The sequence below is a fragment of the Sylvia atricapilla genome, chromosome 8 (assembly GCF_009819655.1).
Source record: "Sylvia atricapilla isolate bSylAtr1 chromosome 8, bSylAtr1.pri, whole genome shotgun sequence".
NCBI lineage: Eukaryota > Metazoa > Chordata > Aves > Passeriformes > Sylviidae > Sylvia > Sylvia atricapilla.
Window position 1 is genome coordinate 1,573,341 of NC_089147.1, and position 16,111 is coordinate 1,589,451.

At 43.5% G+C, this 16,111-nt stretch overlaps 1 protein-coding gene across 1 annotated transcript in view; it reads right to left on the reverse strand.

Annotated features, from left to right (window-relative positions):
- MGMT (O-6-methylguanine-DNA methyltransferase) overlaps nucleotides 1-5,234 on the reverse strand; it is a 131,143-nt gene extending 125,909 nt beyond the window's left edge. The window contains exon 1 of the mRNA XM_066323408.1: nucleotides 5,194-5,234. Within this exon, the coding sequence (XP_066179505.1) occupies nucleotides 5,194-5,217 (24 nt within the window). The 5' untranslated portion in view covers nucleotides 5,218-5,234. The remainder of the gene's footprint in view (nucleotides 1-5,193) is intronic.
- Between the last annotated feature and the right edge of the window lie 10,877 nt (nucleotides 5,235-16,111).

The window sequence follows — 16,111 nt, forward strand, 5'->3', positions numbered from 1 at the left end:
AGAATCAAGCTGCATATTCTGAACATATACAAATATGCACTGGCATAAACACTCAAAATCAGTCCCTCTCTTCCCTTATCCCAAGGCCCATTTCACACAAGCCCCCTAAAAACCAGGGGGATCCGTGTTCCCATGGAGCAACATTTGCTTTCCACGGCATTTGAGGAGTCTTCGACGAGAGCAAACACGTAATTCTTTATTAAACAATCAAAGACAACAAAAGCAAGTTCCTGTTGTCCCATCGCATTATCCTGCTAATCCTCTTTGGATGGCAACCAGAAGGCCCCGAAATGCCAAGCTGAGGAAGTCTCTTTCCAAGCACTGGTCGCCTCTGGCTCTTTGGCTGCGCCTTCAGTCGCTGCTTTGGCAGACGGGAGCACCGACAAATTCCCAGCATCCAGGGCTGGCCCTGACTGCTTTATGTGACTGGAAGGGCATTTTAATTGTCATAAACCCCTCCTGACTCCTCTGGAAGGGGCAGGTGGGTTACTGCTCCTGCCTTCCAGACTCAACAAGTGTGGTTTTCAGCTCCATCTGCTGCTCATGCCAAAGCTTGGACTGGAGCTGGTACTCGAACCCCAGACCCCAGCGGGCTGTTTCAGCAGGAATTCTGATGTGCTATTTCCTCCAGCACTCCTCCAAAACCAAGTAAACACATCCTGCAGCTTTCCCCAGCTATTGCTTATACAGGAAGTTTAAATGGGATGCAAGCACAGCAGCCACGTGGCACCACAAATACCATCATAAACAATATATATCAATTAGAATATTGATATCCTGTGATATCAATAGCACAAAGCAAAGATTAACACTCGATGATCTCTGAGGCGTTTTCCAACCCAAACAATTCTCAGCTTCTACTTACACATAGTAGAGTAGAATGACATTAAGTGTGGTGTTAATTAGTTTTAAAAATTACTGATCATGGTGGGGCCATGGAGTTATTTAGGGCATCTCATCAAACTGGGGGCTGCCAAGAGATATTGTAATTAATGAGAATTAAACTGGGTAAGAAATGGAGCATCAAGAGCAGGGAAAGCGGACAGGACAGTGGCAGAAATTCCTGGAATAATCAGATTATGGCAACAAGTGTGTGCACCCAGTTAGAGGGTAAATCCCATCAGGAACCAGACCAAAATCCATGTGTCCTGGAGTAACTTCCAAGAGGAGGTGTAGCACATTGTCCCTTTTACCTACCAAGGACCTACCAAAGGGATTAAGTCCCCCAGTTCCTTATTTTTGAAGCTGGAAATCCTACACCAGAAGACTGAGTTAGAAGCACTACAAAGCAATGTTATATTTTGTTGAGTTGTTCAGTATTTTAACATTGTCTGAGGGAATAAAATACTGATTTTTGATACTTGTAATATATATTTAGAAATAATTAAGGAATTTGCTTCCAAACAATTAAACAAATACAGTAAAGAATCAAAAATGAAGACCCCTGTCCCTTAAAAATTAGAGGGTGCCCCCCAAAACACTATTTTATTGTTACTGGATTGAGTTTCAACAAGCCTCTTTCAACTCAGGATATTCCACGACTCCATGGATTCTCATGCAAAGGAAAAGGCACGGTGCAGTAATCTTAATTTTCCAGATGTGCTCATCACTTCAAGAATTAAATTCAATGTATTAGTACATATGTAGTTATCTATATACACTTATAACTCCCTCTGTGCTGTGTCCACTTCTGACCCCTCAGGACAAGAAGGACATGGAGGGGCTGGAGCGTGTCCAGAAAGGGAATTGAGCTGGGAAGGGGCTGGAGAGTTCCTGATGGAGCTGGGAAAGGGCTGGAGAATCCCTGAGGGAGCTGGGAAGGGGCTGGAGAGTTCCTGAGGGAGCTGGGAAGGGGCTGGAGAATCCCTGAGGGAGCTGGGAAGGGGCTGAGCCTGGAGCAAAGGAGCTCAGGGGGGACCTGGTGGCTCTGCACAAGTCCCTGCCAGGAGGGGACAGGTCGGGCTGTGCTCCCAGGGCACAGGGACAGGAGCAGAGGGAACGGCCTCAGGCTGGGCCAGGGCAGGCTCAGGGTGGGCAGCAGCAGGAATTTCCCCAGGGAAAGGGAGCTCAGGCCTTGGCAGTGCCCAGGGAGGTTTGGATCCCATCCCTGGAGTGTCCCAGGAATTCCTGGGGTGGCACTCAGGGCTCTGGGCTGGGGACAAGGTGGGGACAGGGCACAGCTGGAACTGATTTTCCAACCTCAGTAATTCTGGGATTTGAGGATCTACTCCTTAAAAACCACCGAGGTGCTTGTTGTAAGACTGTGTTCACACCTTCCTGTAAGAGGCTGCACTTTGAGGCACAGAGAAATACAAAATTCAGTGCCCAAATCAGCACCTGATACAAAGGCACACAGTGAGTCTGGAGTGCTCAGCTCTAAGAGGCTGAGCCTGGATGTAAACACATGGCAACTATGCCAATAATAAAAAAAAAAAAAAAAAAAAAAAAAAAAAAAAAAAAAAAAAAAAAAAAAAAAAAAAAAAAGCAAAAACCAGATGAAATTTTAATCAAATGAGCCTTGTATCAGGTTCAGGGGAACTGAAAATGGACTAAAAATGAAAAAAAAAAAAAAAATAAAACCAGCAGAAGAATGACTTTAATATTGGGTAACATTTCAAGTTTTTATCACCTAAATCCGCAAAATTCCTGATCTGTTCCTGGTTGTCTTCTCTGCAGAGCTGGAGTCAGGACCAGCTAAATAAAAGATAATGCAACTAGGCATAACACAATAAAAGATATTACCTTCCCAATGCATTATTGCTGCCAATTATAAGAATCACTTCAACTTAATTTCAAAGGCACAATCACCCTCAACTGTAACAGTCTCTTTTTTAAATTTCAAACAGTATTACATTAAGGCAATAACTCACCTTCCAGCTATAATATCAGTCTCCCTTATTGCAAAAATACATTTCATAAATACTTCTCATCGACAAGTCAAGCTAATTCAGGTTAATTTTATTGTATTTTGGTGCTATCTCACATTTGTGTGCAATTACCTTTATCATTTTATTGCCATGCCAGAAAGTAATCAGAACAATTATTTGAAAAAGGAGGGGTATAAATTCTAAATCACACTTGCTGGCATTTTTGATAAAATAGCAGCTTTATCTCAGGAAGTGGCAGGGACATGGGATAAATCATGCATCAGTCAAGTGCAGCTGACCCCCAAGTGCATTGCACAATATCAGGAGTGCTTGAAAAGAAACTTTCCTATATAATCCATCATTCTTTATAATACCAAAATAGCTCTACCTGAAGAGTAGGAGCTGGAGAATAATAACAAAATAAATCTAAGCAATATGAACAAACCCATTAATAGTGCTCCTTAAGCTGAAGGAGAGTCAGGAATCTCAGTTGTGTGTGAGGAACAAATTTCACCGAAATTTTTGAAGTGAGCAGAGCAGCAAAATGTGCATTAGAAATCCAATAAAAACACAAAATACAGGGAAATAAATAGACACAGAGGAGGTGTTGCAAGGAGTTGTGTAAAAATACAAAAGGATAGTCTTGGCACACAGACACCTGGATTTTCCCAGAGTTATCCATCCCTGCTTCAGTCAGGACAAGGGTTTCACTATCAACAGAGCAGAGAAGGAGGGTCACTACAACAATCCATTTACTAACCTCAAATTTAACTGCAAGAAATCCAGCGAGGGACAAAAGAACATTTAGAGTTTTCTAATGAAACACAAAACTCGCCACATTGGCGTAAGAGCAGCAACCCCTAAAATTCCTAAATATGGAGATATCCTGAGGTTTGGTCACCCAGAGGCCAGCCACACCCAACCCCAAACCTCACCTCTGGTCACTGTAACAAAACCAGGGATGGACAGGGAGACACAAGCAGTGATTATGGAAAACTCCCACGTCTGCCTGCCTCCCCAAACCATTTTTCAGCGAGCTCTTTAAGAACTGTTCAGCACATTGCACGGGGTGATAATTGATTCCTGCAAACCCACAGCCAGGCACACGCTGGGTGTCACCCCAACGTGGGGCTCTGCAAACTGATCACAGGCTGCAAACAGCCCAAAAATCGCCAATTACAGCAGGACATCAATATTTAATATGCATCCAGAGCAGAGGGAAGTGTCTGCACGGTCCCCACAGTGGAGTTGGGAATGTTTTACCTCAAACCTTCTGTCTTCCCACATATCAAAAGAGGAAAACTCCCCTAACAGCTCAAGCTGCACCTTTCAACTCCACGTGAGGGTAGGGGAAATGAAAAGGTTAGATAATAAATTATTAGTTTCGTGTCACTTGCCAGCTATATCACACCTAGCCTGCAATGAGAGAGAAGCAGGGATTCTCCCTACCAAGTAATTCTCTGCTAAAAGGTGTCTGCAACTGCAAGATGCATAAATGGAACTAAAGAGATGATGGTTCAAAAGAAAAAAGCGAAGCAGGGATTTATTTACCTGGATTTCTTCCTCAACCATTCTGTTTTAAAAAACAAAACCGATTTGCTTTTGTAGAAAAAGAGGTAAAACAACACAAACCAGCAAAATACTCCTCTCCTAAGCCACATGACATTATGTACAGCAGATTAAAACCACAAGAGATGCCACTATTAAGACATTTAGAGCAGTGATACAAGTTGCCAACAGGAATAGTTAGAAATGCAGGTGTGATTGTACCAGAAATGTTTTCCTAGAGGACCATCACTTATGTTACAAAAATAGGTATTCTACACAAAACAAAAGGGTATTTGTGTCTTCAAAGTTCATTTCAACTCTTACAGGGAGACAGTTATAGACTAACAATGTGTTGATGCCCTTCTTTCAGTAAATTGCCTGAGTATTTGGATAAACATCCACGTTTCCTTATTTTGGTACAATATCACTGACCTAACCCTTATATCACTGAAGCATCAAGCCTCAAAATTAAGCCTGTTTTTCAGAGAGATGTTTATTACTAGGGAATGGAAACAGCAACAAAACTGAGCAAGTGCCTTTGTCCTGTTATTTATGCTCTGTGGCAGATGGATACGTGCTGGGGAAAGGTCCACTGATGCCTGTTACCAACCATGACAGAGCTACAGAGATTTACAATGCAGCATCAATCTTGTCAACTGGATTCCTAATCCTGACTGCTGGGCACTGGGGAGAAAACAAACTATGTTACGTGAACTCTTTTGTAATGCTGGACTTCCAGTGGACACCTCCCTGCAAAGGGATTTCACTGGAAACTTACTTTGGGAACGAGTCTCGATGCCATCGTGGAAGAAAAGGCTCCACCTGGAAGGAAAAATAAAAAAAAAAAAAATATAAAAAAATATCCCACTTAGATTGTTAAATCTGAATTCCACAGGGAGAACTGAATGTCCAGAGTCTTCTCCTATAACCAGCCCTGTACCAGTTTTTAAATGAGCTCCAAGTTTTAGTACACAGAATTTCCAAAGGGGGTTTGGTTTTTGACACAAACAACACGGAATTTTAATGTTAAGTCACCCACTTGTCATGAGTCAAACAAAAAAAGTCAACAGATGGCACACTGAAGAGCTCTTCCACAACAAGCACTGCACAACTCTGATATCTGGAATAAGAATGCCTCAAAAGATAAAAGTATTAATTGAATAATTTTTTACGGGCTGTCATGTACTTCTAAGTGACTGAGTAAAATGAAGAGCCTTTTGTGATTTAGGAAATGCCACATTTTAAGGCATGAAAGCGATTTTACAGCAAGTGTTTGTGATACATTCTGGGTTTTAAAGCACAGATTTCACACCACTGAGTACCTGAAACATTTTAACTTCAATTATTATAATTCTAGCCTTTAACATTATTTATATAATTAAAAACCACAACTGGTTCCTTTTTGCTTTCCCCTTGGAAATAAAGGATATTTCCTATTTCTTTGGCATTTAGCTCCCCCCTCAATGTTTTTTTTTTTTCCAGTGCCACTCAGTCGAGATCACTTTGTCTTTGAAAGATGCGGCATAAACACTGTATTTTCTAAAATCAAGGAGCCTATGTGCCAAAGCTCAGCTTCACAGTCCTGACTCACAGCCAACTGCTCCACTGAAATCAGGGAACTCACCACTCCATGGGCAGGGATAACTGCATCCACTTCAGGAGTGGTAAATCTCTGAAAAATGACATTCTTTGGACAGCCCAAGCTTTCCAAGACCTCTCCTTGAAATCCAAGGCACTGACAGAACACATGGCCACTTCCCAGCCACTTAAAAACAAACAGCAATATTTAATCTTAATATTGTATCTTACTTAAGTGTTTAAAATTCAGATGAATGATTAGTATTTTAACTATAGTAGTGAGGCAGGCATTGCAACGAGAACTCACTGCATTTTTAAATGCAGGTCAGGCAGATGAGTAATCTAATAGAACTACTTAAAATATCTGTGATAGAGCTAAAAATAAAATAGCAATTTACTTCTATCGTCAGTTCAGAGCTGGGTCTTTCAAAGCACCCAGCAACACTTGGGTTTTTTAGATCCTCCTGAAGGGTAAAGCTGAAATTTTTTGCCTCAACCATCAGATTTATGCAGAAGCTCATTTCAAACTCTAGTTGAGCTCCATCTGCTCACCCAACAAGGCTTTCCTTGGGTGACCAGAACTTGGGTAAAACCAAGGTCCAAACCATGGTGGTTAGCAGATTTCTGACAGCCAGACAGGGGGAAACCCAGAAAAACCCTTGGAAAGTCCAAACCATCTCTTCAAAATGCATCTCAGCCTCTTCTTGGAGGAGATCAGTATTTCATATAAAGCTGAAGGGCTCTTCTCTTCTTGCCTTAAGGCGAGAAGCCAAAACCTCTTTGGAGCAACACACATCGATCCAATTCAGTTAAACAACTTCCATGGTGTGCAAACTGAGACACCGGAACTCAAAAAACCAAAACCTTCACGCCAGAAACGGCTTCACCAAAATGGAAAATTCCCTCCTGCATTTGCACAGTGGGATAGACTGAAGGGATTAACCAGGAGTATGGAAAAAAAACCAAACAGAGCTCAGAGCTGCCAACAAGGACCAGTGATCCCCATGTCCATCTCTCCTGCCTCAGCTTCCCTTGGCCATTCCAGGAAGATGTTCCTGAGCTCCCCAGAACCTCTGCTCCCAGCCAGGAGCTGTGCTGAGGGAGCAGGATGCTCCCAAGAGACCTGGAAGATGCACAAACATCTGCAGGGCTGAACAAGTGCAGAAAACAAACACATCACAGTCCTACACTGCCAACATCCCAAACCTCTGGATGTGTCAACAGGCCTGAAAGGTAAAGATAAGTCAGTGATGACACCAAAAATAGATCCTTGAAGGGCAGAAAATTCTTCAGCCATGTTTTGTTGATGATCTAGAAGAGAAGTCCTTGGGCTTTGAGATACTTCTCTGCCTTTTCTTCCCCCAGGATTGCAGCCTGATGAGTATGTGTGATAGCATTAAGAACTTGGATTAATAAAAAGTATTTTTTCTCAGTTCATCAACTTTTAAACACTAAAGGAAAATTCTCCTTGAAGGACAAGTCCTCGGGACCCTCAACAGAACACTCTGGTTCAGCACTAAAATTAAAACCCAGCCATTACACCAAGTGACTATAGGAACAAAATTCCATATGAAAACATTTAAAGTACATTAGATTTTTGGTCAGGATAAAAGCCTGGAAAGAAAAAAAAAAAAAGAATCCAGCAATCTATTCTAATTGGGTTCCCATGGTAACTGTACAATTGGGTTTTTCAGTATAACATCCCAAAGGCCCAATGCACACTTGTAAAATATACTTCAAACAGCCGGAATTGTTTTTACATTACAGCACTCCCAGGAAGATCAATTACTATACATCCCCACCCTAACTATTAGTGGCAGGAGATGTTAACACTATTGGCCATATTAACATAAGTCATGTAAAAAACCCCACATATCACCATCATTATATAAAACTAATTACACACTTCAGATTCATCAAACACGTTCCGAGTAATAAACCAATACCAGTCTTGTCACCAGATCATGTTTACAGAATGTAAGAAATCAACCCCAAATATATGCCAAAGCATTTTTGATTCTCATATTGATCCCAAGGATAAACAGAATCAATCATTAATAATTACATTATAAGATGACCCAGAGGGTTAATCATATTCTTAGAAAGTCTCGCTGTGGAATCAAACATAATGGCACAAAAAGGCAACTGAAATGCATTTAAATCCAGGGCCAGGTGCATTAACAATAATAGAAAATAAAGCCCATTAAACTTGTGCAATCACTGAAATAGTATTATTGCTATGTTTTAAAAAAATAATGAAACAAGCATTTTTTTTATTTCCCTGTGAGGCCCTGGCACAGGGTGCCCAGAGCAGCTGTGGCTGCCCCTGGATCCCTGGAATGTCCAAGCTCAGGTTGGACTCTGGGGCTTGGAGCAGCCTGGGACAGTGGAAGGCGTGGGAACAGATGTTCTTCAAGGTCCCTTCCAACCCAACCCATTCTGGGATTCTATGATTTATTTTAAAAGCTTGTTTCAGCTGAAGCACTTTGCCTTGTTGGACCTCAATTTCACCTTCCTAAAGCACAACCCTGGCCACAGACCCAGATTTTACTTCCATCCCTGTGCCTAAACATCCAAGTTAAAAGGGAATGATGATCCAGGCCCACTAAGCTGGATTCAAAACCAATTAATTCCTTTGTATTTCAGGAAAAAAAAAAAAAAAACCAAAACAAAACCAACCAACCAACCAACCAAACACCAAAACAAAACCAAAACCACCCCACCAAACCAACTGTAGTCAGCTCAAATAAACTCCATTAACTATAAATCTTCACTTTCCATGAAGTCAGCCAAGAACCAGAGGGATTTCTGGTGTCACCAGGAGACTGTGCAAGGGATTTCCCTTTCCCCACACCCTTCTCTCTCCAACTCTGCTCATCCTTCAGTCCAGCAGAGCACAGAGCAGGGAATATGAACTCGTGGGAATTGTTTCTCCAGGCCATGGGTGACAGCAGAAGTGTCCTGTCCCCAGCACCAGCCCAGGCTGCCAAAGCTGCCCATGTACTGCCACAAGGCTGAACACTCATCTGCTGGCTTTATGATGTGAAACAGAAAAATTAATCTTTTAAACAGGGCCTTAAGTATACTTTAGGTGTTTATTAAAAAAGTGTAACTAATTAACAGACCTTCTGCACACTTGAATGTACAAACAAGCCGAGATAAGAGCATTGTTTGCCTTGTGCTGACTGATCTAAAGCACTCAGATAATTTCAGCATTCCTGATGATGATTATGCAGCAGCAGCACTGACAAGACAGCACTAATTCTTGCTATCTGCTAATGCAGGGTTACCTGGAGGGACCTAAATCTGCACGTGGAGCACAGAGATGGCACCCAGCAAACAGCTCTGACTCCAGTGGGCTCTAATATATATATATATTAAAAAGTGGCATTTGCAGGAAAATGAAAAGCCAAAATGCATCCATCAGATCAAAACTCAAATTATTATTTGTTCCCCATTGCCAAGCTGCTCAAGACTCCAGACCATTGGTCAAAATGCTGCTATTTTAACTCCTATTTCACTCAAAAAGCAGAGAAGTCAGAACCTTTGTTTTAATGAACTCCCCTCTTCTTCTTGGCAATTAGAGGTGACTTGATCAGGTATTTTTAATAACCTTCAGAATCTCTGCTGCACCAGGGAGAATTTCGCTGCACGACCAAGTTTTACAAGTGACTTGAAAAGATACCTGAAATTATCTTTGTAATTTAATTTGGCCCAGTATAAATTGATACTCCTGACAGCCACCAGAACATGGTAATTTAGCTCTGCAGATATAAAATAGTAAATAAGGAAACAATTCAAAAGAGGATTAGCAAAAAGCATCGGAATAGTGACATATTCCAAATAACTTTTACAATTACTCACCTTCATTAAAATCCAAACCCAGACAAGCTTTATGGGTATTCAATACATTTTAAGCAGCTGCCTAGACCATAAGCAGCTCAGTTTTAAAACTGCATTTTGCATTTATGAAAAACGCTTCAGCACAGGTTTGGTTTTATAGTTTGGTTGTTCCCCCAGCTGGGTTACACTTCATGCTGGCCCAAGCACACCTGTGCTAGGTGATTTATGTCAGAAATACTAAATTCAACAGGGTTTTTTCTGCCATTAGGGGTATTTTAGCCATTATACCTTCAGATAGATTAGCACAATTACCAGTCAGTAACATTCCCAGCTATCAACAGAGGGAGGGAATTCAGCTCTGGAATTCTGCTGTAAGGACACCAAGCCTTTCACTTTTTAATTAAAGCATTAACGAAGCTGAAGCTCCCAAACCCACCCCAAACACACACTAGAAACCTGTCATAACCTAAAAGATTCCAAACCTCCCGAAATTAAAACTTTCTCCTCCATTTTCCCATCAGTTACATTCTCCTCACCAGTCCAGCTATCTTATGAACACTGGGTAAACGAGAGAATTGCACAATCCGTCAATAAAATAAACGTATTTTCAACTCCTGTCCAGATGACTCAAGTTGTCAGTAAAAACTGCCACCAGCGCTGCGCTTGCAGAAAAATGTCCATAAATGCATTATTGCGACTGGCAGATCGATGTCCATAATAAAAACAAATAGAGTTAACAAGTGCTGGCTCCTCCGAGTTACGCCACGGCTGGGATGTGGATCCAGCTCCCCTGACAACTTCTGGGATTGGGCAGTGCCAGCTCTGCAGGCAGGGAGCATCCTGAGGCAGGAAACCTCTGCAGTGTTGGAGGGGATGTTAATATTGCCTGCAGGATGGATTTACAAGTTCCACGCATGCAGAATCGGAGCTCCTGCTCAAAGAGCTGAACCCCCTGCCCCATCAGCATACGGGGCAGGAATTTTTCCCTGGCAGGGTGGGCAGGGCTGGCACAGGGTGCCCAGAGCAGCCCCTGGATCCCTGGCAGTGCCCAAGGCCAGGCTGGACACTGGGGTTAGAGCACCTGGGACAGTGGGAGGTGTCCCTGCCATGGCAGGGGTGGGAATGGATGAGCTTTAAGGTCACTTCCAACCCAAACCATTCTCTGACGTTCTTCTGTGAACTGTAAAATAACAACTCACAAGCAGAAAGGCTTTTTTTCTTTCAGAAATTAAGCGTAATTTAGGTCAGCTCTGTCCCAGGCAGAATACCTGACTGCTCTGGAGGCTGATGTTTAATTTTGACACCCCAGCAGACCTGCACCTCCAGTTTGTTCCCATGAAGCTCTTCCAGCACCAACACCTGAACAAGCACCCAGCAGAGACCACCCTGCAGCCCCCACAGGTGAGGATGCAGATGTGGAGGACACGGGAATTATGCACTGCCAGACCAGTCAGCACCCTGAGGGTTAATCCACAGGCATCAGCTGTTCCCATCCTCCAAACCCCTGACTGTATAGGAAACAAAACCACTACGAAACCAGCCACTCAAGTCTTTGACACGCTCTCCTTTGGAGTTTTGGCACTACTGCTTCTTCTGGGTGATTCAATTTAGTAGCCAGTTTAGGCAGAACTGCTCAGGTGCAGCCTTTCCACCTTACCCACACTTCCCCTAAAAAACCTCCTGCTTTTCCTGCACGAGTCCTTAACTCAGCCATTCAGGGCAAGCCCAGGAACCTTCCCAAAACCTTCTCCTCCAGCCCCTGATCCCCTCAGCGATGGCAGGAACTGATCCTCAGCATAGGTGAAGCATTAAACAGTGGTGACAAGTTAATTACAGAGTTATCAAGAGGTAAAGCAGCCACGATAACACAAGTTGCACTCTAAGCACAACAGTTTCCTGTAGAGCTTCTGTTCACTTGCTGGAGTAATTGGTGTAATGAACTTGTCACGGGCCAGAATGCAGACAGGAATTGCTAAAGCCACCTCACAAGCTCACACAGCCACATCCTTTTCCTGCTGAAACTTGAAAACTTGGGTCGAACTGTCCCTATTAGGAACATTTGTTTTAAAACGAAACGAACAAAACTTTTACTGTGAAAAGATTATGTCACACACAGACAACATTCACAAGCAAATGATGTTTTTAGACATTTCCTGCACTGAAGGGGTGGGTTTTGCCCCAGAAAGAATAAGCCCACACACTCAACTTTAGTCCCCAGTGCACCAAGGAGACAGTGCTGGGAGGCCAAAACCTCCAGCACGTTTACAAGGGAACTCTGTCATTCCAACTGAGCCCTCCAGCTGATGACCCTTGTGCAGGGTGAGCACAAGCCTGGACACAAAAGATAGCTGAGAAATGATTGTCACAGCATCCCTGCAATGCCCCAGTGAATAAAACTGAGATTTTTTTTTCAAAGTGGAACACTGCACTTCATTCAATAAGAGCTCCACTCCACAAGAATAAGATACACATCACCAGAAAACAAGGTTTATTTGGGAGGGGCAAATAAATTAAATAGTTCTTTACATTTACCATGCTTTAAAAGCTGCATGCAGTTACATTAAAACACCTGCAGAGCTTGGCTTTTCTATCACTGGTGAAAGTGCATTTTTACCTTAATAATAATTTGCTATGTATTGGGGAGTGGGTCAGGCTGGGAGGTGATGCCTTGAGAGGCTGAAACTGGAACAGAGACTGGACAGAGCTACGAAAATAAACCAGATATTTATTATAAGGCCCTTAAGGTACACCTTGGGCAGCACGAGAGCCTTGCCAGGGCTATACCCAAGACAGACCCAAAATGGTCACAAAATGGACAATCAGTCACAAAGTCTCACACATTTATAAGTTTTGGTCCATTTGCATATTGGGGTAAATTGTCTGATTATAACTTCAGGTTATGAAGTCCCATCCTTGTTTTCTCTCTTCAGCCCATCACTATTTATACTTTTTTGGGCCTGGAGCTTGTAATGGCTGTCCTTGGTCTCAGGCTGGAAAAGGATTTATTTTGTCTCACTACTTTGTGAAGAGAGCTGACTTACACTGAATGTGAGGCTCAGAACTACACAGGAAGCACAGAATCTGAAAAACACAAAAGTTAAAACCTGAAGCATCCCAGGCAGCACAGCGGGTCCTGTGATTCCACCAGCACCATGCCCGAGCACATGGCACAGGACTGCACTCAAGTAACCCTGCAATATTCCCAGCGAGGGAAAACTCTAAAACCACTCTGGGCAGGCTTTTGAGCAATTTTTTTGGCGCAGTTTCTCTGCTGGCAGAACATCCAGCAGCCGCGCCGCTGCTCCATCCACAGCGGGGGAATGCCGCGGGGAGAGAACCGGCCCTTCCCGCGGCGATTATTTCGGGGGAAAATCCACAAAAACCTGCTGTGTCCGCACCCCGCCGCCATCCACTCCCACATCCCAACACTGTCCTAAGGAAAACCAGCATGTTTTCCCGGACCAGGCTCCTTTCTGCCCCCTCAAACCCGGCGGGTTTGCTGGCTCTGCGGGGACCGAGCATCCCGCGCTGCCCAGGCCGGGCCCGCTCATCCCAGCCTCCGGGCCGCTCCCTGCCTCTCCCCGGAGCTCTGTCTGTCCCCGGCTGTCCCCGGAGCTCTGTGGCTGTCCCCGGAGCTCTGTCTGTCCCCGGAGCTCTGTGGCTGTCCCCGGCACTGTCTCTATGTGTCCCCGGCACTGTGGCCCCGCACACCTGCCCGCCGCGGGATGGCCGCCGGCACAGGCCGCGCTGCCGGGGCGGAGCCGTGACCGCCCGGAAGCCGCCGCCGGGCGGGGAAAGGGAAGGGGCAGAGCCCGGGCAGCTCCAGGGAGGCTCCGGGAGGGTTCTAGGGGAGGTTTGGGTGCTGCTCCCCGCTCCCGTGGCCGCGGCGGAGCGGGAGCATTGCTGCGGGTGCAGCGGCTTGAGGCTGAGGGCCGCGCCGCACGCGTGGGAACAAGGCGGAGTTGTGTAAAAATCCACCCCAAAAAAACCCAAAATCCACACCAAAACAGCGAGTTGTGCGCGATGACACGGCTGGGGGTGGTTACGTGGGGAGGAGAATCTCCAGGGAGAGCTCAGAGCTCCTGCCAGGGCCTGAAGAAGCTGCAGGAGAGCGACTGGGGACAAGGGATGGAGGGACAGGACACAGGGAATGGCTCTAGGTTAAAGTGGGCAGATTTAAGTGGGATTTTGGGAAAGAATTGCTGGCTGAGGGGCTGGGTTGGAATTCTCAGAGAATTTTAACCAGAATTAACAGGTTGATTTTAACCTGTTAATGTAACTCCTGGCAGTGTCCAAGGTCGGACATTGGGACCTGGGGTAGTGGAGAGTGTCCCTGCCCATGGCAAGGGGTAGAACCGGATCCCTCTAAAGTCTTTTCCAACTTTGGCCATTCCATGATTCTATAAAAATCAAAGGGGCCTTTGCACCGACTAAAGTGGGAAAAGATTTATCCTCCTAGTTTAATTATTTGTATTTATTTTCTGCCAGTGGAAGGTGTCCCTGCCATGGCAGGAGTGGCACTGGGGTGGATTTAAGGTCCTTCCAACCCGAACCAGGCTGGAATTTTGGGATTTGCAAGGTTATTGGTAAGGCTGGGAACAGAGAGTTAGGAGCTGAGTGTAGGAGGAGAAGCATTTAGTAAATACTATTCCTAACAGGAGCCATGGAGGAGATAAAAAGGAGTGAAATGCCCGAGGAAAGTGAACTTGCAGTGGGGTTTATTTGAGGCAATAAACCTCAAAAGAACAGGATACAAAATGCCTGTTTGCAGCAAGAAACTGCAAAATTTTCAAGCTGGAGAATCTTTCAGAGTCTCAATCTGAGTTACGTCAGCAAGAATTTTATGAGTTTCTCTATATGGTTCAGAAACTATCACAAAATGGAGGAATCCACGTGGGAAAATTCAGAACAATATTTAAAAAGTCATTGCAAGATTCAGAAGGTCTTTATTTTTTTTATAGGAACAATTTGTAAATAAATACAGAACTAACAGCATTGGGGTAGTGCCTGTGTGTTAAATCTGATTCTAAAATAAATATAAAGTAAATATAAATATAAAATAAATATAAAATATGGTCCAAAGTGCAAATAGTTCCCCAATACAATTGAAAATAGTTGTACTGGAGCAACTGACATTAACTGATGAGAAAATGAAGCTTTTCCCTAGTTCTAATGAGGCTTGGATTAATGGTCAATTAAAAGGTGCTGCCACTGCATGTCCATACAAAGGCAGTGGCTTATGGGAGGTTGATCCTCTCTCTAAATAAAAAAATCAAACTCTATACTGGATGGGATACCCTAGAAATAGTTTTTCTAAACTGGCTGGAATGTTCTCTTTGTCCTGATATCCTTGTCAGAAAAGTAGCCAGTTCCTGAAACTTTATTATAAAGTGGAAACCTCCCCAAAATACATATTAATCTTCTCTGCCTCCTCTCCCAAGGTGATCTCCTTATTGCCTGGAGCATGAAAATTGATTATCTTTAATATGATTTTAGTTTGCATTATAACAGGCTTGAACAGGGAATGTAAAATATCCAGACTTTCTTAAATCCTACCATCTTGGGCTTTGGCAGTGGATCCAGAAGTTGGGTGTTTGCACTATAAAGGAAAGTTTCTCTGTGCTGTTTCAAACTTTGCTGCATTGGAACTTGATTAAGTGTCACGTATTCCTGTTTATAAATGAGGTGAAAAAGGTGCTTCTGACCAGTGTTCTCTCTGCCCTCAGAATTATGGAAATCTTATTCAAATCTCTGACTCCTCTGCCTGCCAGATTTGGATCTTTGGCACTTCAAGTATCATTTCAATCACTGAACTTTTGGATTTCCAGTCCTTTAACGATAAGGAACTGTGCCTTGTTAGATGTGTCTAATTTTCTCCCTGGAAGAATTCCAGCGTTCACTGATGATACATCCAGTCTAGTTCACTAATACTAAAGCTTGTGAATGAAGTTTCATAGCAGTAATCCTGTAAGAAGGTACAAAATTTCTAAAACATTTTTCGAGTCATGTTCAACATTTTTGTTTTTCATTCCAGGCATTTTCTCTCAGTTTTTGTTTTATTTAAGTCCTTTTGCTTATAAGGCATTGCATTTCCTTTCAATTCTTTACTTTATTTGTTATTAATTGCTCATTTGATGTGGCATTTTCAGGGACAGGATGGTATTTCCCCAGGACTGGAACATCTGTCTGCATTTGTCCTTCAGCACCACACGTGAATTTTACATCCAAGTAAACCAGGGCTTAAACCAACTTTGCGGTCAAACATTGTGATGGGG